The sequence below is a fragment of the Pelodiscus sinensis genome, chromosome 4, assembly GCF_052426305.1.
Source record: "Pelodiscus sinensis isolate ZL-2025 chromosome 4, ASM5242630v1, whole genome shotgun sequence".
NCBI classification, from domain to species: domain Eukaryota; kingdom Metazoa; phylum Chordata; order Testudines; family Trionychidae; genus Pelodiscus; species Pelodiscus sinensis.
Window position 1 is genome coordinate 60,532,225 of NC_143055.1, and position 27,099 is coordinate 60,559,323.

The window sequence follows — 27,099 nt, forward strand, 5'->3', positions numbered from 1 at the left end:
TTTTCATTATTGGAGACTCAGGCTGGAAAAAGATGGTGTCATTTTTAAAGCAATATTGAGATTTTTCAGTGATTTGGACAGAAAAATAATTGAAGAGTTTGAGAGGCTCTTCCCTACTCTCGTTGCTTGTTAAATATATATTTTTTATTCTCAATTGTTAGTACTCTGAGCAAGATGAAAATTCTACTTCTCTTACTACGCATTATAATTTTGAGCAGAAAGAGGGAATGTCTCTGGAATTTTACCCTCTCGGACACCATACATTCCAGACATCACTTTTTCATTTCGCTATTCAAAACTCAAACTGTATTTTTCCCCTCTTTTTAGTTTTGTTGGTTTCAGTGTTGATACTATTTTGCTCCTCCTGAATCAGGACTGAATTATTTACTCATTTTTTTCATCCCAATTTAATTTTGAATACAAAATATTTGTGCCACAGTACCTCTATTACTTAAGTGCTTTGCTTGCTAGTCTGTATGTTATGTCCAGTACTGCAACAGCTGTACTTTCTGCAGTTTAAACAAGCTGAATTCAGAGTCACAAACATACATAAGCATGCAGGAAAACTTTATAATGTCAGTATGGTTACAGAATTGGAGTGGTCTTGCACATTTATGGTTCACTTGTTAGAGATCAATGTTCAGTCTTGGTTTAATTTAGATACAAGAAATGGGCTGGTCAAATCTTATTCTAGCTCCCATTTGTGCATATCACAAAATAATCATGCAAGCTGGCAGAGTTCGGAGCTACTGGCATTCTCTTCTCAACAGAAGCGCAGGACAGGGTTACCAAGAGGTTTTTGTTGTAAGTCAGGAGTGTGGTGATCTTGGAAAGCTCTGTCCGAGAAGTTGTATAGCACCTGCTCATATTACACTGTCTGAAGTCAGTGCTATTAATGACTCCATATAACCATCTGCCAATGTAAAAGAAAGTAGCATGTTTTCTCACCCATATACCAGAAACCGAGATAGAAGTTGCTGTTTTTCTGACTGCGTTTCACATCTGCAGTAAGGTACTATTCTCTGTACTTGGGCTGGTGGCCACAGGCATTCTGTTTCTGTGTTGCTAGAGAAACAACCAAGTCCATAATATCTGACAATGCTTTTAAAAGATTTAGCTTCAGCTATGTCATGATATCTCCAAAGGAACTCCGTAACTCAGATAAGACTTGGCATGGCTTGAGCTGATGCTAAAAAATGCTGTACAGCTTGTTCTGTGGCGAGTAGCCCACTAACAGATAGTTTCCTGGAACTACATTAAGCAGAATAGTGTAGACAGACAATATAGTAGGAAAAGCAGACGGAGTCCATTTTCCTCTTCTGCTTGCTCAGAGTGCTGTCAGTGAAAGAGATGGAAACAAGACAACAACTTTAATTTGTCAGCTAGATTGGTTCAATTACCGAGTACATCTGCTGCCTGTTAGATGCAAAGAAATGCCTTGATCCACAAAGGGTTCCTGCAGTTAGCAGTGTAAAGAGCCCTACACTTTAGAATAAAAATTGTTATAGGTCCAACAGTTTTTATTCATGATCAGATATTCGGGAGATGGCAAGGGGGACAAAAGTATAAGTAAACCAGAAAGAATGATTCAAGATGCCTGTCTCATCACTGATCCACACGTAACGGAGCTATGGATGCAAGATGTACAGACTGTCACTCTTCTCTTGGACCTACTCTATCAATACTACTGTCATTCATGAGGCTAGGGCATTTTAACATATCGTTGGTTGATGAGGTGAAATTATTTTTAGAAGTCACTGAAGGGATACAATTATTTCTCACTGGTTACCCAGCTCTAGTCCTGATCCTATGTCTCAGCATGGTGTTAGTAGGCACTGCAAAACGTGTCATTTTTTGGATGAGAAGTAAAAGTGAAATCCTGATTCCCGATTACTTGTGTTCATCCAGGATCTCATGATCCATTTTAAAACAGTAAGTATGCTAACTCCAGGGTTCTGGCAAAATTCCAACTCTGATAATTGCATTATGGTCTTTTAAAATTCCCTCTGCAGTTTCAGACAACCATGTTCTCTTCTTTACTTTATGCCCAAAAATATGTGTGTGGCATTGTATGGTGTTCAACAGCTGCAACATTTCCTTCCAGGGAGGATGCAATCCAGTGATGGTTGAGAGAACCCACCCATATTGTTTGTACATCAGTTTATTAAGACCTCTAAGTGCCTCCTGGATGAAAAGTACTACAGAACTATTTTTATTGAGCTGGGAGAGAATTCTTAATGCAAAAAGTACTATTTCTATGTAACATGGTTAAGTGAAAACAAACTGGAGATACAATGACCGTGTACAACAACGTTTCTTAAACTTTTTAAGACCAAAGAACAAACAATTTCTTTTTTGAGGAACACCAAGGATTTTTTGTTGGGGGGGGGGGGGGGGGGAGGGGGGGGGGGGGGGGGGGGGGGGGGGGGGGGGGGGGGGGGGGGGGGGGGGGGGGGGGAAGAGTCCGGGAGAAAGTTGAGGGGGAAAAAAAGAAGTTGAGGGAAAGTTTTTTTTGGGGGGGGGGGGGGGGGGAGAACAGGACGACAATAAAAGTAGCCTGCCCCTTTAAGGGCAGCCATTTTGAATTCTGTTCTCCACGGCACTCCTCCGACTGCCTCGTGGCACACTGGTGTGCCACGGAACACAGTTTAAGAAACACTGGTGTACAAGCTGCTAAGGAATGTAGACACTGAAGGAAAAGAATTGTTTGGAGTGCAAGGGCGGAATTTCAGGAAGGTAGAGGGGGCAGCAGCCATGCGCTCCAGAATGCGGCTTCCTTTTCATCCCATTGCCAGGTTTAGTCCACATCTACACCAGCAGGCAGTTATTTCAAAATAACATCAAAATACTGTCAAAGCTGGAGGATTTCTTACTCCCGACTCCTGTAACCCTCATTGTATCAGGAGTAAGGGAAGTCAGAGGAAGAGTGTTCTGTTTTGAAGTGCTGTGTAAATGCTCCCAATTTCGAAATAAGCTATGCAATTGACGTAGCTCAATTTGCGTAGCTTATTTCGAGTTAAGCACTGCTGTGTAGACACACTGTAATGGAGTGAGGGAAAAGTACTTGCAGTCTGTGCATGCCTCTCACACTTGGCTGGTGAGCTCCCTTCACCAGACAGGTGTGAGGTGTGCACAGAATGCAAGTACTTTCCCCTCATTCCCTCAGGGGAATGGGATGAAAAGCAAGCCATGTCCCTGAGTATGAGGCTGCTGGCCCCACTACCATCCCGAAATTCCACCATTGTTGGAGTGGTCCACGAAGGAGTACTGGTATAAAACTAAGCAAAACAAAACATAAGGCGAATGTTATCAGCAAAAACTTCTTAAATCAGGTCTGTGGAATATTCTCCTAAAGGAAGCCTCATTGTTCCAATAATATAGCAAGCAAAAAGGACAATTTGAGAATTTTTTGTATGGAAGACTTCTGTATTGATTGGACTGAGAGGATGAATTGGACCAAGTTATTGAATAAGGGGTTTTCCCCCCCCTGCTTTTCCGGCTTTTATGACACTAGTAAGGGCAAAGTAAAAAATACCACAAATTGTTCCACTGATTTTCGTCACAGAAATTGGTCAGAAAATGGCATTGCTAAGAAGCAGCCATAGTAGAACTCAGTGATATGGAACAGTTTTGTATCCATGTTCACCAACCAGAACCAGAGAAGAGGGGAGTAGAAATGGAAAAGGTTCTCTTCCCCACTAGCTAGCCTCAAGCATAGGGCCTGACGATAAGGTGCTATATACCACCAAAGGCAATAACAATATAAGAATATTCTTATGTGCCTTCCTTTTTCATTTGCATTCCATTTCCAATGAAGTGTCGTTTCAATATACTTGCTATGTGCCCTATTGGTGACGATATCTTGCCCTTTCAGGGGGATGGATTTGGTGATCTAATAAGTCTTTTCCATCTGTGACTACTATGGCCCTACATCTATGGTGGCAGGACATAAACTCCATTTCAAAATAAAGGTTACAGTACAATTAGTATTTACCCAGTTCTTTCATTATTTCAAAGCTCCCTCTTATGGCAACTTGTGTTTCTCTCTCCGCCCCTCCCCCCACAGAGTAAAGCGAATCTTCCGTTTTGGGAGAATGGTACAGGGAAAAAGGAGGCCTGGCAGAATGGGTGGCATGGATATGACAATGAGCTTATGAACATGAGGGGATTCTTCCTCGCGTATGGACCAGGTAGGCCAAATGAATTATCAGATAATTATCACAGAACACTCCCTCCACCCCAGATCTACAATAGCTTCACAGAAAAGGCAGACCTACAGCACCATTGTGGGTGAAGATTGATGTAGATGTTAATTCTGGACATGGAGCCTTTCCATCACAGCCTATGTGAAAGTAAAGCAAGCTTGCTCTGCTTTCAGCCTTTAAATCTTATGTGAAACTGAGGGAGAACCAAACTATATTTACTTAGCCATTCTTATATCACACACTTTTGCTGCCTGATGTAAGTGTGCAGGAACTAAGATCCACCAAGACTCAGATCAGCACCAAGTACTCCTTCCTGTTAATGTACTCCAATGCTCACACATGGGCACATCAATCGTTCCTCTATTGTTCGGGATCCTCAATTGTTCAAATCCTTCAGAGGACTTTGGCATATTGACCACTTCTATCCCATGCACTGGCAACAAATAATGAACTGCTATTGTGACAAATCTCCTAATTTTCACAGTGGGTCCTGCGCTTCTGGGCAGCAGTAGGCTGAGTATTATCTCCCTTGTCTGGGGAAAAGGGCAACTCCTGGTTTCATTGCTTGCCTCCGTAGCTCACTACAGCTCTGTTTACTTCAGAGGCAAGCCGTAGTCTGATTTAACCACTCTTATCATTGGCATAGCATGGGGAAAAGCGAGGAGAAAAAACAATTATTCTCTGGTGGCCTATCTGGGTGTGGAGATAACAGATTAGATTTCTTACATCTGTTACAGTCTCTCGCTCTTTAGCAGGGATTTATGTCCCTCGGACTTCTAGGGCCTGAAGGGGCTTGTTCCCCTCTTGCCCACCTGCCAGGCAGGACTCTCCCTTTCCCATGCCTCTGTAGTTGCAAAGTTTCCTTCTGGTACCTGACAGCATTTCTATTGTTCCTGCTCTTCAGCAGCATGTCTTCTTCCCATCACTCAACTGACTAAAGGGGAGACTTTAAACAGTTCCAGCTGGTCTTTGATTGGCTCCATCTGTCCCAATCAAACCTGTCTTGGCTGTTTCTAGCAGGTTCTTGATTACATCCAGGTGCCTTAATTAACCAAGGGGAGACCTTGTTTGGTTACCAGGGAAACAGGAACTTGTTTAACCTGCGGTTAATATACCTGCTCTCTCTTACTTACTTGTAACCATCTGGCCTGACCCCATCACACGATGTACACTTCCATGATATGCACAGTACCATGGACATTCTAGCCAGCCAGTAATTATCTGGGACAAAGTGGAGTTTCAGGCTCTAATCTCTGTGTATTTGTATATTATGTTACTACTACTACTACTACTATACAGAACTCTCAGGCTTTGATCTGCAGATGTGAATATACTCTAAGTGTATACTATTATTCCCATTTTACAGATGGGGAAACTAAGCACAGAGACATTAGGTAGTTTGCCACAGGCTAGTCTCCTAAATCCCAAAACAATTTCCAATCTATTGAACCTTGCTGTTCTCAGTTAGGCTTGAGCTTTTAATTCTATATGAAATACATGTATTCTTTTTTATTTTTGGCAAAGAGCTCAAGAAAGAATAGCCCATTTGATAGCATCCACATGGTTATACATCTGTTACTTAGATAATTTCTGAGTCACAGACCCTTTAAATATTGATTAGTGCATGAGCTTCACAGATGAAGAAAAAAGTAGAATCAGAATCTGTCAGATGATCAATGCAAAGCAAAACTATCTGCTGAAAAGGCATCGGGGATGTTTAAATGCACAAACAGGTAAACATTTAAATAACTCTTGGTTTTAATAATTCCATTGTTTTTTCTTATTGCTCAATTACTAGTTAAAGATATTTGTCCTACTCACAAGACTTTCTCTGGAAGAACATAAGGTCCCCATTCTTCTTAATTCCTTGTTTATCAGATGCTCCTGCAATTCAAGACCTGTGACAAAAGGAATTAGACAATGTTAAATCCTCCCTGGCATTCAGAGACTAAAACATTTATTTGCATTTCTTTGTTTCAGATTTCAGATCTAACTACAGGGCACCTCCAATCAGATCAGTCGATGTTTACAACATCATGTGCAATATTACAGGAATACAGCCACTACCAAACAATGGATCCTGGTCCAGAGTGGAGTGTATGTTAAAAAATAATGCTAGCTTGGCACAATTATTCCAGTGGAGCAGCTGTGTGTTGGCATTTATTCTTCTTTTATTGTTTGCATAACAGATCTCAATACTCTGGCCCCAAAACAATGTTAACCAGTGTGCGCAGTAACGATTTTTTTGTTTGGAGTTCTTTATTTGAATAATGGCTTCATTAACAGAATACTGTCTAGGTAAACTGCACATATTCACCCAAATTTATCCCTTAAGTTACACAAGGGATGAATCCAAATTCTTCCCTTATGTTACACAAGAGATGAATCTGATCCATTATTTTATCACAGTGGTTATAACAAATATAAAGCACATATTGCTTTCATTTACACAGTTGTAAATATATACAGCAATGTCAATGAGACCAGAATGGAGCCCATTGTGTGAGCAAGCATGAGAGTTACTCTAGGAGACAGAGAATGAACTCCTCCCCCCCTCCCCACTGCTACATCCAAGGAGACATTCGCCTCTGCATAGTTAGGGGCTGAAGACTGGATATGAGCCTTTGTAATTTTACCAATTGTTTTATTCTGGATTATCTCTCTCTGCTACAACCTTGCTCCCTCCTCACAAAGCAGTACATGAAAGGTATTTGCTGGCCCATTTCTGTAAACAGAAGAAAAACTCTTTCCACTTAGCTACAATAAGAACAATCCTTAGAAACTAGGGATAGGAGCACCCAAGAGCTGTGGCATCCTTCCTTCCCCAGACATTGTCTTTCCTTTTCCCTCAAGAGCATCACTCCATCAGCTCGTGGAACCATAGAAACCTAGGGTTAGAGAGACCAGAAGGGTCATCTAGTCAAACCCATTGCCAAGATACAAGATTTGTTATTTGTTTCTCAGCCATCCAAGACAGAGGCCATTCCTGCACCACTCAAGTCACAAGAGTTTTGCCATGAACTTGAATGAATTTGAGCGCAAACGGAGAGTGAAAGTTCCACAGCGACGCGAAAAATGTACCCAGGTTATCCATGTGTCAGTTTATTAGAACAGCCCATTGGTGATTTTTAAATTTAACATACCACCTGCCAATACAGAAGGTGCCATTTATTTCACAATTCTAAGGCCCACCAAATTTACTACCCATAGTTTTCATCTCAGAATCTAAGATTCATTTAAAAAAAAAAAAAAAAAAAAAAAAAAAACACCCACCCACCCACCCACAGAGAACATTTTTAAGCCCTTAAGGTTGAGAAGAAAACTTTAAAAATGTGAATTAAGTGTCTGCTGATAACAGTAGCCCTGGAAGGTATGAATTGTCCTGTTCTTCTCTATGGACATTGATGTTGAAGCCAAAGGATGACAATTAAAATATAGGCCATTACCTATTTCACTGCTAATCATTTTAGCAGAAGTATCCAGCCTCCCCACAAGTTCTGAGATACCAATATGCACTGTTAGTGCAAAAATCTCCAGGGTATTAATTGAAAGCAGAGATGGCAGAAAATAAATTTGTGTTTCAGAATAAACAACAGAGGAACTATTGTGCTAATTGCGATCTACATTTTCATGCAGAATTAATTAAAAATCTCCCAGTTTCATCTAAATGAAAGGCCACCAAATTTCCTGCCTGATGCAGAATGCAGGGACATTTTTCCACAACTAAGGCACAGAGAATCTTATTCTGCACCCCTCATTAGGGTAGCTGAACACCTGTAAGACTAAAAGGGAGGTCTGGGCCTTCCAATTCCGTGGCACAATGTTTATACTAGTCAGTCAATCACATGCATTCAACGAAGACGACAGAAGAGAAAAACAGAAACAATAAATTCAAAATGCACAAGTGAAGAAATGAGATGTAACCATGACAGAGAGCCTTAGCCATAAATCAAAATATGCTAGCCATGTATAGTTTGAAACAACTGACCTATGTGTTTTTCTGGATGACGTAGCAAAACCTAACGTGTTCTCAGTGGTCCTATACATCAGCAAAACTCTGGAGAATTTTCAGCATGCATTGATTTTTCCCACCAACAGCATCAGTGAAGAGTATGTTTTTCAGTAACTCCCATTCAAGCAATGGAGCATGCAACATACATGGCTCTTGTCCTTTCATAAGGTGCTTTCAGCAGCAAAGGGACAAGTTTATAGTGGTGGACTTTCAAAAGATTTGTTATTCATTAACCAGTGCTACAATAGTGAGAGGAGGAGCTCACAGGAGTTTTCCAAGTTTTATATTCAAAGCCATCTCTCACACAAAGGATGACAGGCTCACAGTGACCTCAGACCCAGTCCTACATTGTATTGGTGAAGTTAGATAGGAATACACTCTTGTGATATCATGTGGACACTGGAACTGAAAGGGGTAAATCCCAGTTTTGGTAGGCATAGCTGATTGATCTAGCATGCCAAAAAAAGCAATGTCTATACTAGCAGTGAAATGGATTAGATAAGCACATGCTAGGGTTCAGGATGAATTCAGAATTGATAGCTCATCCTGCTGCCCATGTAACTACATGTTTGCTACCTAGTTTCAGCATTCTAGGTTGATCAGAGACAGCACAGATATTTCAACCCCAACTAGAAATTGTTTCTTGAGCTCCAGTGCAGATATAGGTAATTAATCTCCATGGTTAAAGTCCCAAGATAAAGATAAATCTGAACTCAAACAGGGAGACAGAGATAGCAAATCCCAACTAAGAACTGATTTTAAATTGGTTTCACTAGCATTATATCACTAGAGTCAGGTTCTAGTCAACATAAAATGGCAGATTAATTTTGTATAGTTAAAGTATTTTGCTGCTGTACTGCTTGATGTTAAAAAGGGGGATCTATATGTTTCATAATGTTAATAATAAGAGATTTACACATCTTCATTTAATTGTAAAAAACAAAAAACTTAGGAGAGACATTTAGAGCTTGCTCATTCCAAAGACTCTGAATTCCCTTAGTAATATTCCTCATGATACTGAGGGAATAGAGGGCACTTGGCCATACCTCAAAGGAGGAGCTCAGCACATTGCAGGATTGAATTCCTGTGGAACAATTAGGTTTTTTTGGTTCAGGAAGGAATCTCTCAAAACTAATGAGCACATGAACCCAGAGTAAAGCACATTTTGGGTTAGTTTGATAGAGTTAGTTTCAAGATAAACGATTATACCATGAAAAAAATCAAATTAAACTTGACAAAAGACTTCTGTAATTGCTGTAAAGATTTATGTAATGTTTTTAAAGCTCAAGTGAACCATCAAATCAATTGGAAAAAAAAAAGAAAAATCACTCTTTGTTATCAGGCTGTTGAGTATAAAAGGCAATTTAGGGCTCTCTAAGCATTTACAGTGACGGTGAAACAAGCATCTATTGTTCAAAGTTCCCTGTTGCTCTTTAATGGACCCGGCTCAACGAATTCATTGGAGCACATTTTTTTTTTTTTAAATGAGAGAATTATCAGTATGAAAGAGAACCAAATGACTAAATTACAAAGTTTTGTTTGAAAACACACTAATCCCTTCACATTCTGGAGTCTCAAATCCCATAATAAAAAGGTTTCAGTGTTTCCTTGCAAGGGGAAAAAAAGAGCATAAGGCATAGGACCAGATTCTGATGTCAGTTATTCCACATTTATCTGAATAAATGAAATCAACATTGGCCCACTACTGCATCTGTGTTGTGGGTAACAGTTAGAAAAGCAAGTGTCCATATTAAAAAATGCTGAGTTTCTGCAAATATTGCTAAGTACATTTTCAAAATGTCTGAGTCTTATGTGCAACATCCTATTGTAAAACACTTCAAAATGTGTTCAATCTGTGAAAGGAAGATTCTATAATAGATTTATATAAAATTGGTCATCTCCAAGAGAACTGAGAATCAGACACATTTAAGAAGTGCATCTTACTTTGTTGGTATTTTTGTACCACTATACTGAATCACGTGCTGGTTTAAAAAAAAAAAAAAAAAAAAAAAAAAAAAAGGTATTTTTTCGGTGGTCTCCTTATCTGTGTAACAGGTAACTGAGATGAATATGTTTTAAAAGCCATGAGTCTAAATGATTCTTTTAAACAGTGATTGATTGTGAATAAGTGAATAATTATAAGAACACTGCATTATTTCTGTAAGAACTGTTGGTTTGGGTTTTTTTTTTTTTTTTAAATAATGTAAGATTAAAAAAATCCTAGAACACTTTGTATTTCCTGGTTGACTGTCACATCAAATGTAGTCATATTGGTCTACTTCTCATTTAGGATTAGTCTACACAGCAGAGTACATATGGGCTTCTTATTCTGACTTCCTCTAAACCTCATTGTACAAGGATTAATGCAGTCAGTGGAATAGCGCCTTATTTCAAAGTAAGTGCTGTGTCCACAACACCAAATTTCGAAATAAGCTATGCAATTTGCGTAGCTCAAATTGTGTAGCTTATTTCGAGGTATGCGCTACTGGGTAGACGTACCCTTTGAGAAATAGAGATACTACAGCATAAACAATGTTTGAAACTTATACTGATTAATCAGCGGGATGAATGATAACATTGTTTTAAAATGATGAAGTCCTCAAAATATATATGAAATAAGATATTTAATAAAATGGCACAAAATAATGTTGGATAATTTTTCCAGGGGTATTATAATAAAGTTAAACTTTTGAATCTGTGTAGGTTTTTTCCTTCCAACTGCATGTACACATGGTATGGTTTTAAATAATGCAAGGTCCTCTGGTATTTCTACGTCAACTAGGGACATAGCTGTAAACACTCCTAATGAAATTTGCAAGCTCCCTGGGAAGGGATGTCTTTTTGTTTTGTATTGTACTAAACCTTGCACATTGGGGTGTAACAGATTTTGTTACTCACCACTAGTGTGCCTCCTCATGGCTCATCTGGGCATTTTCTCTCCTTCCAGAACTGAGTAATGTTCATGACTTGGCCAATCACTAGAGACTCCAAAAGGGATGTCCTGTCAAAGTCTCTTTGGACAAGGTACTCCTCTGCTGTTCCGGGAAGTCCTCCATGGTACATCCAAGGCTGTGCCACTTCCCCAGTGGCTGGTAGGAGAACTTGGGCTCATCCTCTACAGTGGAGTTCCAGCCCAAGGACCCTATATGCCACAACTGAGCTACTTACTCCCAGACCTACTTGCCACTTCTCTGGGCTCTTCTACTCCTCCTTTCTATCCTCTGGCACCTTTGGGTTTACCACCTGTCCAAACTTCCTCCACTTCTCAGGGCTACTACCCCCTCTGGCTTCTCACAGACTCAGTAATGTCCAACATACTTCACTCCGGTCAAGGAGTGACTGCCGATTACTCCCTTGGCAACCTCCTTCTGAGCTCAGTTTTTTAGCTTGATAACCTGACAGTTCCTGCCCAAGTTAGTACCATCCTTAACTAAGAGTTATTGACAGAGCTAACCCAACCATAGGATAGTTCAGGGCAGCCACTTCAGGCCTCATGCTTTTGGGGGGGCCCTGCAGTAGCTGTCCTACGGATGGGAGGGACTCAGGGGATTATGGAGGCCTGGCACAGAGTGGCAGCAGGGGTCCCCCCTCACTGCAGTGGTGAGAGCCAGCACAGCCCAGCAACCTGCACCACACTACCCTCTCCTGGCCAGCTGCATTCTACTTCTCTGGGGCAGAGAGAAGTGGAGTGCCCCAATCCCAGGTTGCTCTGCTTCCTATTGCTGCAAAGAAGTGAGGCACAGAGGCTGGGATTGGGCAGCAAGGCAGAGTGGAGCAGGCTGCTGGGTTGCTCTGGCTCCTGCCACCACAGTGAGTGGGGGGAGGGTGACACCTGCTGCCGCCCTGCATCGGCAGGGGGAAGAGGGAGAGAAGAGGACAGAGCAGGGGCAGTGCTAAGGGACAGGGGCGGAGCAGAGGCAAGGCCTGTGGCAGAGGGGTTGCTCTGGGCCCTGCGCATGTCTGGGGTACTGGAGAGGAGGGGCGCTGTCCCAGGAAAATTCTAGGGTTGCCTAGTGTCCGGTTTTCTATCAGACAATCGGGTATTTGTGCCCTCTGTCCAGTAGAAAAATTCAGAAAATACCAGACACGTGCAATGTCCGGTATTTTCTGAATTTCCAGCTGGGTGCCGGACGGAAGCCTGGCGGGGGCAGGGGAAGGGGAGCAACTGGGAGGCGGGCCGCGATTGGTGCAGAGAGCTCTGTGGTCGTGTGTAAAAGCCAGGCGGGGCGGGAGCAGTGGCTGGTCCCAGCCATTTCCTACGCCCAGCTTCTGTACAATCGCAGCCCCGCCTCCCAGCTGGGAGCCTCTGGTTGCATGCAGAAGCCGCCCCCACCCGACTTCTACTAGCAACTAGAGGGAGTGTCTGCCGGGGGCGCAGCCTGTTGGACTCCAGCTGCGGCCAGTGACTGCACCCTACCCCCCCAGCTCTGCTTCCCGTCCCCCTTCCTCCATGCCCCCTCCTCCTGTCCAGCCCCCGATTCCTCCCCCCAGCTCTGCTTTCTACCCCCCTTCCTCCCAGCCAGCCCTGCAGCCCCCGATCCCCCTACTCCACCAGCTCTGCTTCCTGCACTCCTTCCTCCACCCCCCCGTCCAGCCCCCAGTCCCCCCTCCAGCTCTGCTTCCTGCCCCTCCCTTCCTTCTGGCCAGCTCCGCTCCCTCCTGGATGGTCCCTTCCCCAGCTCACAATCAAGTGAGTCCAGGTTTTTTTTTGGGGGGGGGGGGGGTTCCTACCTTGTAACCCTACTCAGGACCCCTAGGGATATTCCTATTTATTGATGTCTGGCTCCCTTTTAGATGCAGCCTATCTGGTTAATTGGCCCACTTAGTCTACCTTAACTTGTTCACAGGACTGGTGTAAGGTAAATAACTCATTACATGGGGTCCTGGTCCTTGAGTGGGGCTCCTAGCGGCTATGGTGATAAATAAAATAAAAGAACAATGGATGGGAGTAGTCCCACTAACTGTCTTGCAAACAAACAGGCTGAAAGATGAAATGGAGCAATGCTGTCAGCCCAGATGACAATATAGAAAGCTTGTCACCTCAGGTCTCAAGTTCAAATCTAGCATATACGGTAGAGACCAGAATTTATTACTACTCTCATGTGTCCCACAAAATAAGCTGTCAAGTTCCATTTAGCAGTGGACGAGTGTGTACATCACCCACACCACCACAACTAGGCTTCTCTTTATTAGCACTCTTTAGAAAAAGACAGAATGAACCTTTCAGCCCTAGAAATTGTCAGAAGAGTGCAAAACAGAGGCCCAGTAGAGAAAGTGGAGCAGTTTGCACTGCTGCTGCCTCTGATCTGTCCACCACCAGGGACACTAGCCTGGTGCCTCCTATGAGCAGTAAACTCACACAATTTAAAAAAAAAAAAAAAAAAACACACACACACACACACACCACAGTGGTTTTTAACCCCCACAGAACCAGAACGAAATGTAGGATTACTGCTCTCCCTCTAGTAGAGCTTCTCTCCCTTTGCAAGAGCTGCAGCACATAACGCTCCTAGCGGCACATGCTCTGAGTTTCCAGGACAATGGGAGTAATTGGGGAAAGAGCGCGAGGCCATCAGTTTACACACTGCTTTCCAAGGCACTGCAGCAGTGAAAATGGAAACCAAGAGTCAGCAAATGACTGGCTGAGGCACAGGGTTACATATTGTGCCTCCTAGAAACCACTGCCAAGCATGGGAGAGGGAATGGGGAAAGGCTGAGAGGTACAGCACCAAAGACAACAAGTGTAGCATCCTGCTAGCAAAGCACCCATGTGATCCTGTTACTTCCAGAGCTGCTGGGGTGTATACCCAGGAGTGGCAATTATTGCAGCTTACAAGTGTCACATGGCAGGGAAAAAAAATTGGTGGAGGAAAAAATGTTGTTGCGCCTTTAAATTCCCATGTTCCCTGCTCTCCCCCCCCCGCCCCAACCAGACATAGCAGGGGGGAAAATGTCCCCACCGGCCTTCCGTCTGAGAAAAACAGAAAATAGTGGATATTTTACATGTCTGGTATTTTCTGTTTTTTACAGGACAGAAGACGCAATTACTGGACTGTCTGGGTGAAAACCAGACACCTGGCAACCCTAATTCCAGGAGCAGAGTCATAGCTGAGTACTGAAGTGTGATATGAGTTATACAGAGCCTAGTCATTAAACATATCTGCCACCCATTTAAGCTCCACAGTCTCCTGCTTTGTCGTCTTTGGTCCTTTCCCACATTTTGGCCTGACATTAGACAGAGCACCACCATCACCGTATGATACAAGATCTTAGCCTGGGCTCAGACCAGCAGAACTCCCGCCTTGTGCATCCAGACTCATTTTGCCTGTCAAAGGTGAAAGGATCTTTTGTCTCCCCTCTGGATGGTGCTCACTATTACCACAAACAACTAATTGTAGCTTAGATAAACCAAACTGTACTTTCATGGAAAACTGCAATAAGATCAAAGGAAATAAATCGCAACACTTCATACCAAACTCAAAAGTCACCACAAATCTTGCTATGCAGGCAGAAAAGGCTCCTCGGAGTAACAGGTAAAGATTGAGTAGAAGGAGTCATGACCCTTCCTGTTAATTTTCCTCTGGTCTCAACTTGCTCACCTGGCTCTTCAAGTCCTGGTCCCTGGGGAGCCCTTTTTCTATTAATCTATTCCGTCTGTGTTTGGCAGGGACAGGGATTCCCACCTCCCAAGCATGCAGGTTACTCATCCATCAAACCAGTAAGGCCAGTGGGATTGATTTACTATATTTCCTACTTCCCACAATAAGGCCCTCTTCTCTCCAACTCCCTTCACTAGCTATCATTTGTTGATGATTTCTCCAATCATACTTTCAGCTCAGGGCTGGCCTTACCATGAAGCGAACTGAGGCGGCCGTCTCAGGTGCCAGACTGTGGGAGAGGGAGGGGAGAAGAGGGGGTGCCACTAGGACCCAGAGTGTAGAAAATTGTGTCTGCTGCTGGTCATAGGTACTCTCTCTGCTCTATATGCACAGAGATGGCAGAGCAGTACCATGAGAGGAGTAGGACAGGAAGAAGGCAGAATTGAGACCTTTCAACGTTTTAGCCCAAGCGAGGGGACACAGGGGCATCATTTGAGCTCCCTGCCTCAGGTGCCAAAATGTCGTGGGCCGGCCCTGTTTCAGACTATTCTGCAGCTCACTTTGGGAACAGCAGGACACATTGGTTCTTTACTCTGATTTGTTGCCCAGTACCAGGGAGCTTCACAGACACTAGATACAAAAGTTTGAAACAGCATAGCATAGACATAAATTACATAAAAGTGTTTATTCCTCTTAAATAGGATGGTCAGGAGATAAGTTGCAGGTGTCTGAAATGTTATCAGATTTGGTTTTTAAATTGATAGTTGAAACTATTCATCTACCACTTATGAATAGTTGCCACTCATTCTTAAATGAGTAATTAAAAATATATAGCTCCAACTCCATTGATCTGTTCAGGCAAATGGGAGCAGGAGAGAGCCAGGATGGGAGAAGTTAGGAGCAGAAAGGACTATGTCAGGTAGAAGCCAGCTGGGACAGGCCAGAATGATGCAAGTTGTTCCTCCACCAGACCTGAGCCGATGGATTTTCCAAAATGAAAGATAACACAAGAACTAAGGATCACCAAATGAAATAGGTAGTAGATTTAAAACAAATAAAAGGAAGTGCTTCTTCACACCACACACAATCAATCTGTGGAACTCCTTGCCAGAGGATGTTGTGAAATCCAAGACAATAAGAGGGTTCAAAAACCAAATTCAATGGAGGGCAAGTTCAATGGAGGGTAGGCCCATCAATGGCTATTAGTCAGGATGGTATCCCTAGCCTCTGTCAGAAGCTAGGAATAGGTGACCAGAGATGGATCACTTATTTTGTTCATTCCCTCTGGGATACCTACCACTGTCAGAAGACAGAATACCGGGCTAAATGGATCTTGGGTCTGACCCAATGTGGCCATTCTTATGTTCTAATATATTCTATATCAATGGCTTTCAAAGTTGGGTCATGGGCACACCCACATAAGCTGCTAGCGGCCTGTGATGCTTTGTTTATATAAGTGTACCTGTCCCCCTCCCCCGTGTTTCAACACAGAGCTGAGGGCAAGAATTGAGATTTCAACTATAGATTGACACTATTGATTGAGTTGGATAAGACAACAACATATGACTATTATTCAAGCCAGTTGGATTGCATGGTGCAATCCAAGTATTTCATGTATAGACATATCCCCATTGTCTTAATCTTAATTCTTCCTTCATTGTAGCTACTATGCATTATAACAGTCATTAATCACATGATTTTTTACTGTGGAGAAAAGGTAAGCTTTTTAAATCTGACTGACCAATAGATGAATAAGGACAATCTCACCATTCTTCCTTCCAACCATTTTTATTTATCTACTTTGATCTCATTCCAATTTGTCAATAGTTATCTTTTAGTGGAGGGCCCAGAAGTGACCGGAACATTCCAGGTGAAGTTACAAAAGCCTTTAGGAGAGAGACCGCTGTGATCTGAAATACCTCCACGTATGCAGCCCAAAATTGCATTAGACCTGGGTTTCTCAAACTGTAGGTCCTGGCCCCCTGGGGAGTTGCGAGCAACTTAGAGGGTTGTGGTATCACAAAGTTTGAGAACCCCTGCATTAGACTGTTGCTATTCTCACATACTATAATCACTTGTCTAATGCACTGCACTCTGTCACACCAAGATCTCTTTCAGCATTATTGGCTACCAAATTTATCCTTCCTATCAGTTAGCTGAGGTTTGCACTATTTTTACTCAGATGTATTTTAAACATCTCCCCTAATACATAGTGATGTCATGAGGCTTAGCTAATATATGTGCAGTACTTTGTAATTTTCAGATAAAAGCCACTATAGAAATGTGAAATAGTATATATTCTCGTACAAAGATCGTTAAACCAAAGCTGGTAAATGTAGGAAAGCATGAAATTTCTAGTAATGTCCACATAGTTCTGTCAGAGATTTAGCACAGGCCAGAAACACATTTCAAACTCTTGGTAATAACGTCTAGAATGCTGGTTAGCCATGCCTTGAGTATAGTGTTGAATGCCCAAAAGCCATACAAATACAACAGCTTTTTATAACAGTTTTATGGATTTCTTGACGGGCCAGGATATTTTATTGATAACGACAAGCATACAGATAAAGTTTCCTCATTCAAGACTCAAAACAAAGATAATCTAAACCAGTCCATAATTTATTTTTTCCCCCATTAGTTATGAGTTTCTCTGATGGTTCAAGAAAAGAGAAGTAACTTGAACAAACAGCTCTATAAAAGGTACAAAGAGTTTGTAATTAGGAACCTCTCAGAACTTTATCCACTTTCCATTTTGTATATTAACGGCTGGGAATATCAAGAGGTTACAAAGAGTACACTCTCAGATTAGAGCCACAAGAGAACACACATTAGAAAGATACATACAAATTATAAATCAATAACCACAACATCTTAAAGAAAAATGAAAGTGATTAATTTGACTGGTTTTCAAGACAAAAGTGAAATAAGCATTGACTTTCTAGCAAGATATGTTAAAGTAGTGTTTTCTGTGAGACGGAGAGAAAATTAAGTACATGATATAAAATACAATGAATACAGGCAGTCCCCGGGTTACGTACAAGATAGGGACTGTAGGTTTGTTCTTAAGTTGAATCTGTATGTAAGTCGGAACTGGCATCAGCCACTGCTGAAACTGATCAGTTTCAACAGCCGCTGAATCTGGACACCAGTTTCACTTACATACAGATTCAAGATAAGAACACCAGGCGTCCCAACGTCAGCCGCTGCTGAAACTGATCAGCAGCTGATTCCAGGAAGCCCAGGGCAGAGCAACTCTGCCTTGGGCTTCCTGTAGTCAGCTGCTGGTCAGTTTCAGCAGCGGCTGACTTTGGGACGCCTGGGGCAGAGCAGCTCGGGTGCTGCTGGCTTGGTCCAGTAGCGCGGCTGCTCCTCGGAGCTACTGGACCAACCCAGCAGCACCCCAGCTGCTCTGCCCCAGGCATCCTGATTCAGCCGCTGCTGAAACTGATCAGCAGCTGAATCAGGACGCCTGGGGCAGAGCAGCTGGGGTGCTGCCGGGTTGGTCCAGTAGCGCCAAGAAGCGGTGCTGTGGGACCAACCGGCAGTGCCCCACCTGCTCTACCACAGGCCCCCGGCTTTGCTCCACGTCTCCCTGGTCTGCTGGGGAGGGGGGCACTAGCTGCGTCCCCCCCAGCAGACCAGGGAGACGTGGAGCAAAGCTGCGGAGGACCTGGGCCAAACCGTGGCACTTCCAGATCAGCGCCGCGGTCTGGCCCGGGTCCTCTGGGGCTCTGCGCAGCGTCTCCCTGGTCTGTAGACCAGGGAGACGCTGAACAGAGCGGCGGAGCACCCGGCTGGACCCGCGCCGCTTCCAGATCAGCTGGAAGCGGCGCGGGTCCGGCCCCTGGTGCTCTGCCGCTTTGTTCAGCGTCTCCCTGGTCTACAGACCAGGGAGACGCTGCACAGAGCGGCGGAGCGCCCGGCTGGACCCGCGCCACTTCCAGATCAGCTTTTCTCGCCCCAGAGAAGGCAGGCGGCGGGACCAGGCGTCCCGCTGCTCTAGTTCTCCGGGGCGAGAATCCCCGTTCGTAACTACGGATCCGACATAAGTCGGATCCGCGTAACTCGGGGACTGCCTGTACTATTTTCACATCACATAGATGTGTAGTCAGGTTGGCAGCAATACTAGAGTTTCTTTTCTGCCTTCCAGGTTTGTGAAACTTTCATAGGTTTCTATTTGAAATGCAAGCAGCGACTTTGTTTTACTCCCCTCTCCCCCATTAAATGGCCCATTTCCACTCAGAAGCTATTTAAAAAGTCCCCATATAAAAAAGTTTCAGTGGAGTAGCCATGTTAGTCTGTAACTGGAAAAACACATAGGATGGGTCTAGACTGCAGGGTTTTCGGAAAAACTGAAATTTTTCTGAAAAGCCTTCACTTATGTCCACACTGCTATTGCATTCTTTCAAAAGAAAATTGAAATAACACAAGGGTTTTTCTGACGTTGGAAAACCTCATTCTATGAGGAAGAACGCCTTTTCTGATAGAGCTTTCGGAAAAAGACGTGTGTGGATGTGGAAGAGGGAGTTTTTTCAAAAGAAGAAGAAAAAGCATAGGTGTCCTGGTGACCACTTCATCCATAGTAATCACAGCTTAAATGTGAGATAGCATCCACACTGTTATCTTGAAAAAGCAGATTGCCAAAGCGCAGTGAAAAAGCAATGTGGACGCTCTCTTTTGTAAGAAGTTTTTTCGGAAGATCTCTTCTGGAAAAGTTTCTTCCAAAAGAAGCCTGCAGTCTAGAACAGTGTTTTTCAAACTGTGCTCCGCGGATCCCCAGGGACTCCATGAGACATCTCCAGGGGCTTGGCGAGGTTGACAAACTGGAAACATCAATAGGTACAACACATACAATCAGTGGACCACTGAGGCTCTGCATAAATTTTTACGCACGTACAGGGTTCCAGAGCCCAAGAAGTTTGAGAACTGCTGGTGTAGATGTACCCACAGTCTTCTTGCAGCACCTTAGAGATTAACAAAAAATGTAGATGGTATCATGAGCTTTCGTGGGCAAAAATCTTCCATGTTGTATTAGTGAATTCTATGGATCTAATGTGTCTTCTTGCCTTTTCTTTCTCTCTCTTTTTTTAAGCTCAGAGTGCTAGTGAAGGATGTCAGCTTGACAGCTTTGGAAATTGAAGTCCTGTAATGACAACTTCAGGAGCACTAACATTGTAAGCTACCCCACATTGCTCTGACAACGTGCCTAAGACCAGGGCTGGAGGGAGTGATGGTTCCGTTTCCATTTCCATCCTACCATTGCCCTCTGGCTAAACATGACAATGCCAAATAGTGGCAATTTTGTCATGTGCTATTGGTGATGCAGTCACCTGGCCTGAGCAAACTAGACTGAGACCACCAGCTCATTTCTCACAGTCCACTGCACTGACATCAGCTGGTAACAGCTACTCCTGCCAGAGGATAGATGTGAACTGGTGATTTAGAATACTTTACCAATCCTACTCCCTCATCCCTTATTATTTTTTTGTACAGAGCAGGGTTTTGAATTTATTTTAATTTTTGCCTAATAAGATGGAGAACAAGGAAGTTCAGATGCAGATTTAATAAAAAATTGAGGAGTCACACTGTATTGGCTGAGGACAAAGGCAAAGGAGAGAGACCTCTGTATTTAATGATACATTGTGTCCCATTATTATCTGTCTCAGAGCTCCCTCTTCTGGCTGCACATAGGGTTGGTTGACTTTGTACTTCAATCTAAACCCAACAGCACATTAAGAATTTGCTAGGAAATAGAAAAGAAACATTAGCACCTTTACTGAAAATGAAAGGTAACAGAAATCATGGCAGAATGCAACAGTCTGACACCTACTCAAGCAGACAACGCTGGAGGTATTTATAAATTGCCTTCCAAAATGTGCTGGTGACTTGTAGGAGCATGTGGAGGAAAAGAAAAAGGAAAAATTTGGTGTGCTATTGTAAATCAGCTATTGTAAAAACCTGTTATTGTCATGCATGAAACTAAAAGTACAGAATGATCCACAAAACAAAGGCAAAGGAGAGAGACCTCTGTATTTAAGGATAGCACAAGTACAATGGGACACAGTGTATCAACCAGAGCTTTAATGAAGCGGTAATGACATGGTGGACTAAGGCAGGGAAGGTGCTTTGACGTACACAAGTTTTGGAAGATAGGCACATCACCACCAAATTCTGATATAGAACCAGATTTCAAACCCTTTTAAAGCTCAGGGGGTGTCCAATGTGATGTTCCAACACATACCTGAACAGGAAATTGGAACCACCAGAGATTATTTCCATTAAAAATTTTTTCCCAGTCCTTGAATGGCATAAAACATTAGCTTCAGAGGGGTAGCCAAATTAGTCTATAACGGGAAAAACTTAAGACAACAAGTAGTCTAGTAGCACCTTAAAGACTGACAAAACATAAAACATTAGGACAGAGGTGGGGAACTTTTTTTGGCTCGGGGGCACTGACCCACATTAAAAAAAAAAATAAAAAAGATCAGTTGGGGGCTGCACAGAAGTCAGAAGCAAAAAAAACCCCTCTCTGACATGGCCCCCCAGCTGAGGGAAAAAAAAATATACTCCCAGCATTCCCCTGCATACCAGAGCCTGGGGGCGGGGGTGAAGGGAGAAGGTGGGAGGAGGGCATCCTAGTAGATTGTGGGCTTCCTCCAACCCCATGCAGGCAGAGAGAGTGAGTGTGTGTGTGTGTGTGTGGCAGAGTTGTTGACTCAAATCCCACAACTTGAACTCAAGTCTGACTTAAGTCACCTAGGTGACTCGACTCAGGTTCATTGTTTGGGACTTGAGACTTGCTAATTTTGTTAAATCAACTTGGTGAAAAAATTGTCCTAAAATGCTGATATTGATGGCTTGTACAAAAGTGACCTGACATTTTGGGGGCATCCAGCCCCTAGGCCTGAGGTTTCCCACCCCTGCATTAGGATTTTGGGGGTTGTTCTAAAACAGTGAAGTCCATGGAAAGACTATCCAGTTTCAATATCTGTTATCAAGGGGCATAACAGCAAGTTCCAGGATTTTGTTTCAGAGAACTTGTTTGAGAAAGCAAAAAAAAAAAAAGAGAAATTTTGGTCTGATCTGAATCACTTTTAGATCCACCCCCTTCACTACCAAAAGTCAGGGTGTTTTGGTTCAGGATGGTCTCTAATAATTTAGAACTTTCAAAAATACAAAAAGATGGGAACATCCAGTACATGATGCTAATGAGACTAGACATTAGGAATACACAGTGAGGTATAGTTAAAAAGATGCTTCTGGTTATCTAGGAAGCAATTCCATAACTGCATCATACCCCTCCATCTAATTACAAGTGAGGGAAAAGAGATGATTTACTGAATCTCAATTAGAATGGAAGCGGCTTTCATAATGAATCAGAACAGCCAAATGCTCGAGACCAAAGAACATAGGACCTTTTTTCAAGAGATGATTTTGTTGCTTTTATTTTTTATGGTCACCATAATTTATGGGTTAGTTCAATGTGCAAAGCAACTGTTCGGTGTGTCATTTACTTTTCCATAGGGAAGCCCCCTCAGGCATTAACATAATCTCATGGATCACATTTTTCTCATTTATTCAGCCCTTGTTATGGCAAAACCCTTTCTAGGTGAGGGTCAAAGCTTCCAGCTATAAGTGTAATTCAACTGTTTTAAAGGATTCCAAGAGTTCTAAAGAAGTTCCAGGCAAAGCCGGCCCAAGCTACGGACTGACTGGGCTACCGCCCAGGGCACCCCATTGTAGGGGGTGCCACACGGGGCTGCCAGGGCGGGCAGGGCCAAGGCTACGCATACACCAGGTGCCCGGGGGGGGGGGGGGGGGGTGACCCACACGGGCGCCACCGCACTCCTGGAGCCTAGAGCACACTAATGGCTCGGGCCAGCCCTGGTTTCAGGCAATATTGATGGACAATGAGAGCAAGAGATATCAGGACTCAAAGAAAAGAGGAAAAAAGAGAAGGAAATAAAAAAGGATAAAATGAAATATCCTACTCCTCAGTGTGCCTTCTTTACCAAGTTCTGCTCAACTGAGAGGAGGAAATTATCAAATGCAAACAGTTTATATTTAGTGTTTATTGAATTTGTAATGTGTGAAAAGATCACTACTTTGACAATTATTTGTGCTGTGGTTCCATTAATATTTCATGTGCAAACATACTTCATCCCATGTCTCATTTGCAAATGGTTCACTGCACATGTTCCTTCACTTGGAAAGATCGTAATTTGCTATTGATATGTTTTTTCCTAATGGGCTATAAGGGAAATAGTTTGCAATATACTTTGGAATAGAAGTTGCTATATGTTCTGTGGAAGTGGTAATGACTCACAACGTCACATTCTTCTTGGAGTATATATTCTGCTGTTCCATAGCTTCATCTGTCAACAGCGGCCGATGACTCTCCCCTTTGCTAAAATTTACACAGGGCCATATCAAAGTGCTTCCTGAAAGTTCAGTGACTTCCAGCTCTGCTCCTCTGCCATGGGCCAGGGTCATCAGGCCCACTGATGGAGGGAGCGCAGGAGAGCAAAGGGGACTGATGCCCCAAGACCCAGCAATTCAAAGCAATGGTAGTGGTCAGAGCCTGGACCCTTTAAATTCCTGCTGGAGCACTGTGCTGGAGTGCTAGGCTGCACACTCTGAGCAGTGCTAAGGGCTAGGGGGAAGGGCACTGCACTCTAGCAGTGCTGAAGGCTGGCTGCCCTAGACCCTGCCCCTTGCAGAAGCATAGGTACCACCCCCCCCCCCCCCACACACACACAGCTTGCCCAAAGGACTACAGAAGCTGTTGGCTTCACTGGGGTTCACACTGCGAAGGACTGGCTTCTATTCCTTACACCAGTGACTTAAAAGCAGGAATTGGGTGAGAGACTAGACAGTACAACCCTGTGGGTGTGGGGAGGGTGTGTGTGGGGGGGGAGTTCAGGTCATCTCTCTCCCTAGCCCCTCATCCTTCTTCAGTTTTCTCAGAGAGAGAACATTTGGCCTTGGTAGAAAAAACAGAGAGTGTTTGACTGGGGGAGAAGAGAGGGTTTGGGTAGAAGTGAAGGCATTTCCACAGCAGAACTGATAGAGATAAGGAAGGAGCCAGGGATTTCCTTTCTTCCCCTTCGCTGCTCCAGACGCAGTGTCAATTCTGCACCCTGCCACTGTGTCTGCTTACTCACCCCCACAGGCACCTTCCTGCAGGATCCTGAACTGAGGTGGCAATCTTCCCCGGCTGCCTCCAGCTACTGCGCTTCCCTTCTATTCTCTCAGGCCTGGGATCAGGAAGTGGGTAAATAAAAGAAACTTCCCAACCTTAAGCCTGGTGGAGCCTTCCTCCTTTGAGGTCTTAGTGGACAATGAGCAGAAAGTCCCAGGGAGGAGCTGTGGAGGAAATTGGGAGCACTTGCTCCCATGCTGGTTCTGAACTCTAAGAGCTCCATTTACACTGGGGCAAGACCAAGGAAAGGAAGAGCTCATATTTCTACTCTTTGCTATTCTTCATTTATGCAGTAGGACTGATTGGCTGCCCATCCCTAGAAGGCAAGGAAATGGAGGAGGTGGACAATCGGAATGGGAAATGCAAATAGCTTGACAATTGTTTTCCCTATGGCCCTGTAAGAGCAGTATAGGGAGAAAATGCTTAGGAGATGGTAGCAAGGGCAGATGAGAGTTTTGTGAGGCCCAGGCCTATTGAAGTGCAGGACCCCGGGTAGCACAGTTTCACACCACAGCCGACAGGTAGTAGTGCATGCGTAGGGCCCGTTGAAGCTCGGGGCAGCTACCCTGCCCTATATCCACCGCTGGATGGTAGGAGTGAAAGCGGAAGTGTCTCTCTGCTCCTTTGCCTAGCCACTAGGTAAACATCTCTAAAAGTTCCTAATTCTCTGGTGGTTTTTGAAAAATTTTCCTCTGCTTAGAACTTTTTCCGAGCTCCCTCCTATCTGGCTGGCTATTATAGATCTAAAGAGACAATACACACATCTAGACCTGCTGACCGGGAGGAGGGGGAGGAGGAGTGAAGGTGAGAGGGCAGGAGGAGGGACAGTCAAACGGGGCAACTGCAGTGTTCGGGACGGGTGCAATGGTCTGCGTGGCACTGAGGGCCAGTTGCCCTCAGCCCTGCCCTTTCTACCTGAGGCCCTGCCTTTTCCAGGCATGCAGAGCTGCCCCTCTCCCTGACCTTGTCCAAGGACCTGGCCTGGCTGCTGGCTCCCATATACACATGCCCTCATATGATGTTACACAGGGAAGGTCATGTGTTTGTACAAAACTGGCTTTAAAAATAGATAAGCATGAGGCTCAGGCAGTCAAGGCTGCTCAGGGTAGTCAGAGCTTTGCTTACCCATTTAGAGCCAGGTGTACTATGATGATGCTGTTAGCTGGCTCTGCTCATACATGTGTCAGTTTTCCCTACGAGCTTTTAAATGTCATCAACCTCTGCTGGTGGGTGTATCTTATGAGAAATTTTCTAAGATTGCAGGAGTGGGCACTGATAGCTCTTGAAAGGCCTTTCGTTGCTCTTAAGAAATTAATAATGCATTACTCAGCACACATACCTGTATCACTTTGTGAATATTAATTTGTCCTCACAATGAGCTTGTAAGGTAAATGTTTCTTTCCACAGTACAGATTCAAAAAAAAAAAAATTTGCTAACTGCACAAAATTCTGTTACACACATTCTATGGCATCTAACATTATTCTAAATATGTTGCCTGAACACTTCTACCTAGTTCCAAGGACTCTTGGCATAATCCATTTTATTTAGGTGCCCCTAGCCTTTTCCAATTCATAAGCTTCCAGGCTCTACTCCTCCAAGGACTCCACAAGAAATGGGTGTTTGCTCTGACACAGGATTTAATCTTTTGTATCTTTCAATGTAAAAGATCCTGCAAAGAGCCTTACACCATAATATCCTACTTAACCTCTATTTAACAGTCAAACACAGAATGCACACGCTAAGTGTACAATGCTCACCACTCCCCATAAGTCAGAAAAACTTTTCCTGCTGGTTATCTGGGTAACTCCAGCTTCTGCATGGTATCATTAGCAGAGTGTTGAAGTCTGACAGCTCTGATCTTAGGGGTGGGTCCTGGAATTAGTTTCCAAAAACTTTCTTTTGAACCCCCGTTTATATAGTGAAACTTGAGTCTGGCTTAGCTGTACCATGATCATGTATATTACTAAAACATTTAGTAAACACTTTTCTAAGCAATCCTAACATATTGGAAAGCAATTCTTTAACTAGTCATAGCGCACCACCATGGTTGATTTAGTTATGAATTAGTTATGCAACTGACAGAAATAAAGAAGGAGAGAGATTATACAGATAAGTAATAGAGAAGGGGGGGGGGGAATCATAAAGACAAAACACAGCCATTGATAAGTGATTTTTTGCCAGAATGCCATCAAACAAAGTATTCTTTAACCACTGTGGCAGTGTCCCACTTCTGAGTCCCAGACCCCTGTTCTGCCCACTATCCCACAATTCAGGGGCTGCATTATAAGTCCCACTTGTCTTTTCTCAGTGTTTGGCCTTCTGTCCCTTGGCAAAAAAAAGGGTGATGGGGCCAATGCCCCTAGCCAGTCGAGGCTGAACAAACAGTCCTCAGCCACCAGCTGAAGTTTCTGGCTACTTGGGGGGGAAGGGAGCCTCCAAACATTCCCTATCAGACCCCTCACCTTACCCTGCAGCCTTTAACCGTGCTGATGTTGTTCTGTTCAGCTCCTCTGAGTCTCCTTATCAGTTGCTCATTCCTCTCCAAACTCCTTCTCCACTCTCCCCTACCCACCCCCACTGGGAAGGTTTTTAAAGAGATCCTGTGGGCAGCTTGAAGTCAGCTCACCTGGCCCTTAATTGATTTATAGCAGCCCTGTCTCAGCTGCCCCTGATTAGCCAGGGGCCTTGCTGTATTTTTGTTTTTAAAAGAGCTGTCTCTCTCCCCTTCCATCAGGCCCTTTAATCTGTCCTGTCATACCATCTTAATATCTGTTTCTTTATCTGGTGATAGTGGGTGCTATTAGGACAGGATCACCTTCTTACCGCGAGATATTACATTGTTTTCATGTAATTTACATATCATGTGAGAGATGTGACATTCTGTGTTTTAGCTCCCCAAATATGGCTGCAGACAAAGGCCTGAAACCTTACAATGTAGCCACTGGTAAGAGAGGCCCAGTGGCTTAGCCAAGGCCACACACATAGGCCACAGTAAGGCTTACAACTCAGTCGTCTCTGGTTCCCAGTTTAGCATCAGAGCAAGCTCTCGTTCCACCTCCAGTTCACTGCATAGGCTTTAC

The 27,099-nt window shown here is 43.7% G+C and overlaps 1 protein-coding gene and 1 long non-coding RNA gene across 3 annotated transcripts in view; one reads left to right on the forward strand and one right to left on the reverse strand.

Annotated features, from left to right (window-relative positions):
- The window catches only part of ENPP6 (ectonucleotide pyrophosphatase/phosphodiesterase 6), a 94,696-nt gene extending 84,820 nt beyond the window's left edge, over nt 1-9,876 (forward strand). For both annotated transcript variants that reach the window (XM_006130175.4, XM_006130174.5), the window contains exons 7-8: nt 4,067-4,190; nt 6,186-9,876. In XM_006130175.4, the coding sequence (XP_006130237.3) occupies nt 4,067-4,190; nt 6,186-6,391 (330 nt within the window). In that variant the 3' untranslated portion in view covers nt 6,392-9,876. The remainder of the gene's footprint in view (nt 1-4,066; nt 4,191-6,185) is intronic.
- On the reverse strand, nt 1-27,099 carry LOC102450432 (uncharacterized). The gene is made up of 3 exons (XR_012904260.2): nt 26,487-27,099; nt 6,027-6,103; nt 1-1,335 (listed from the first exon to the last, which is right to left on the reverse strand). It is a non-coding gene; the product is annotated as an uncharacterized LOC102450432 (long non-coding RNA).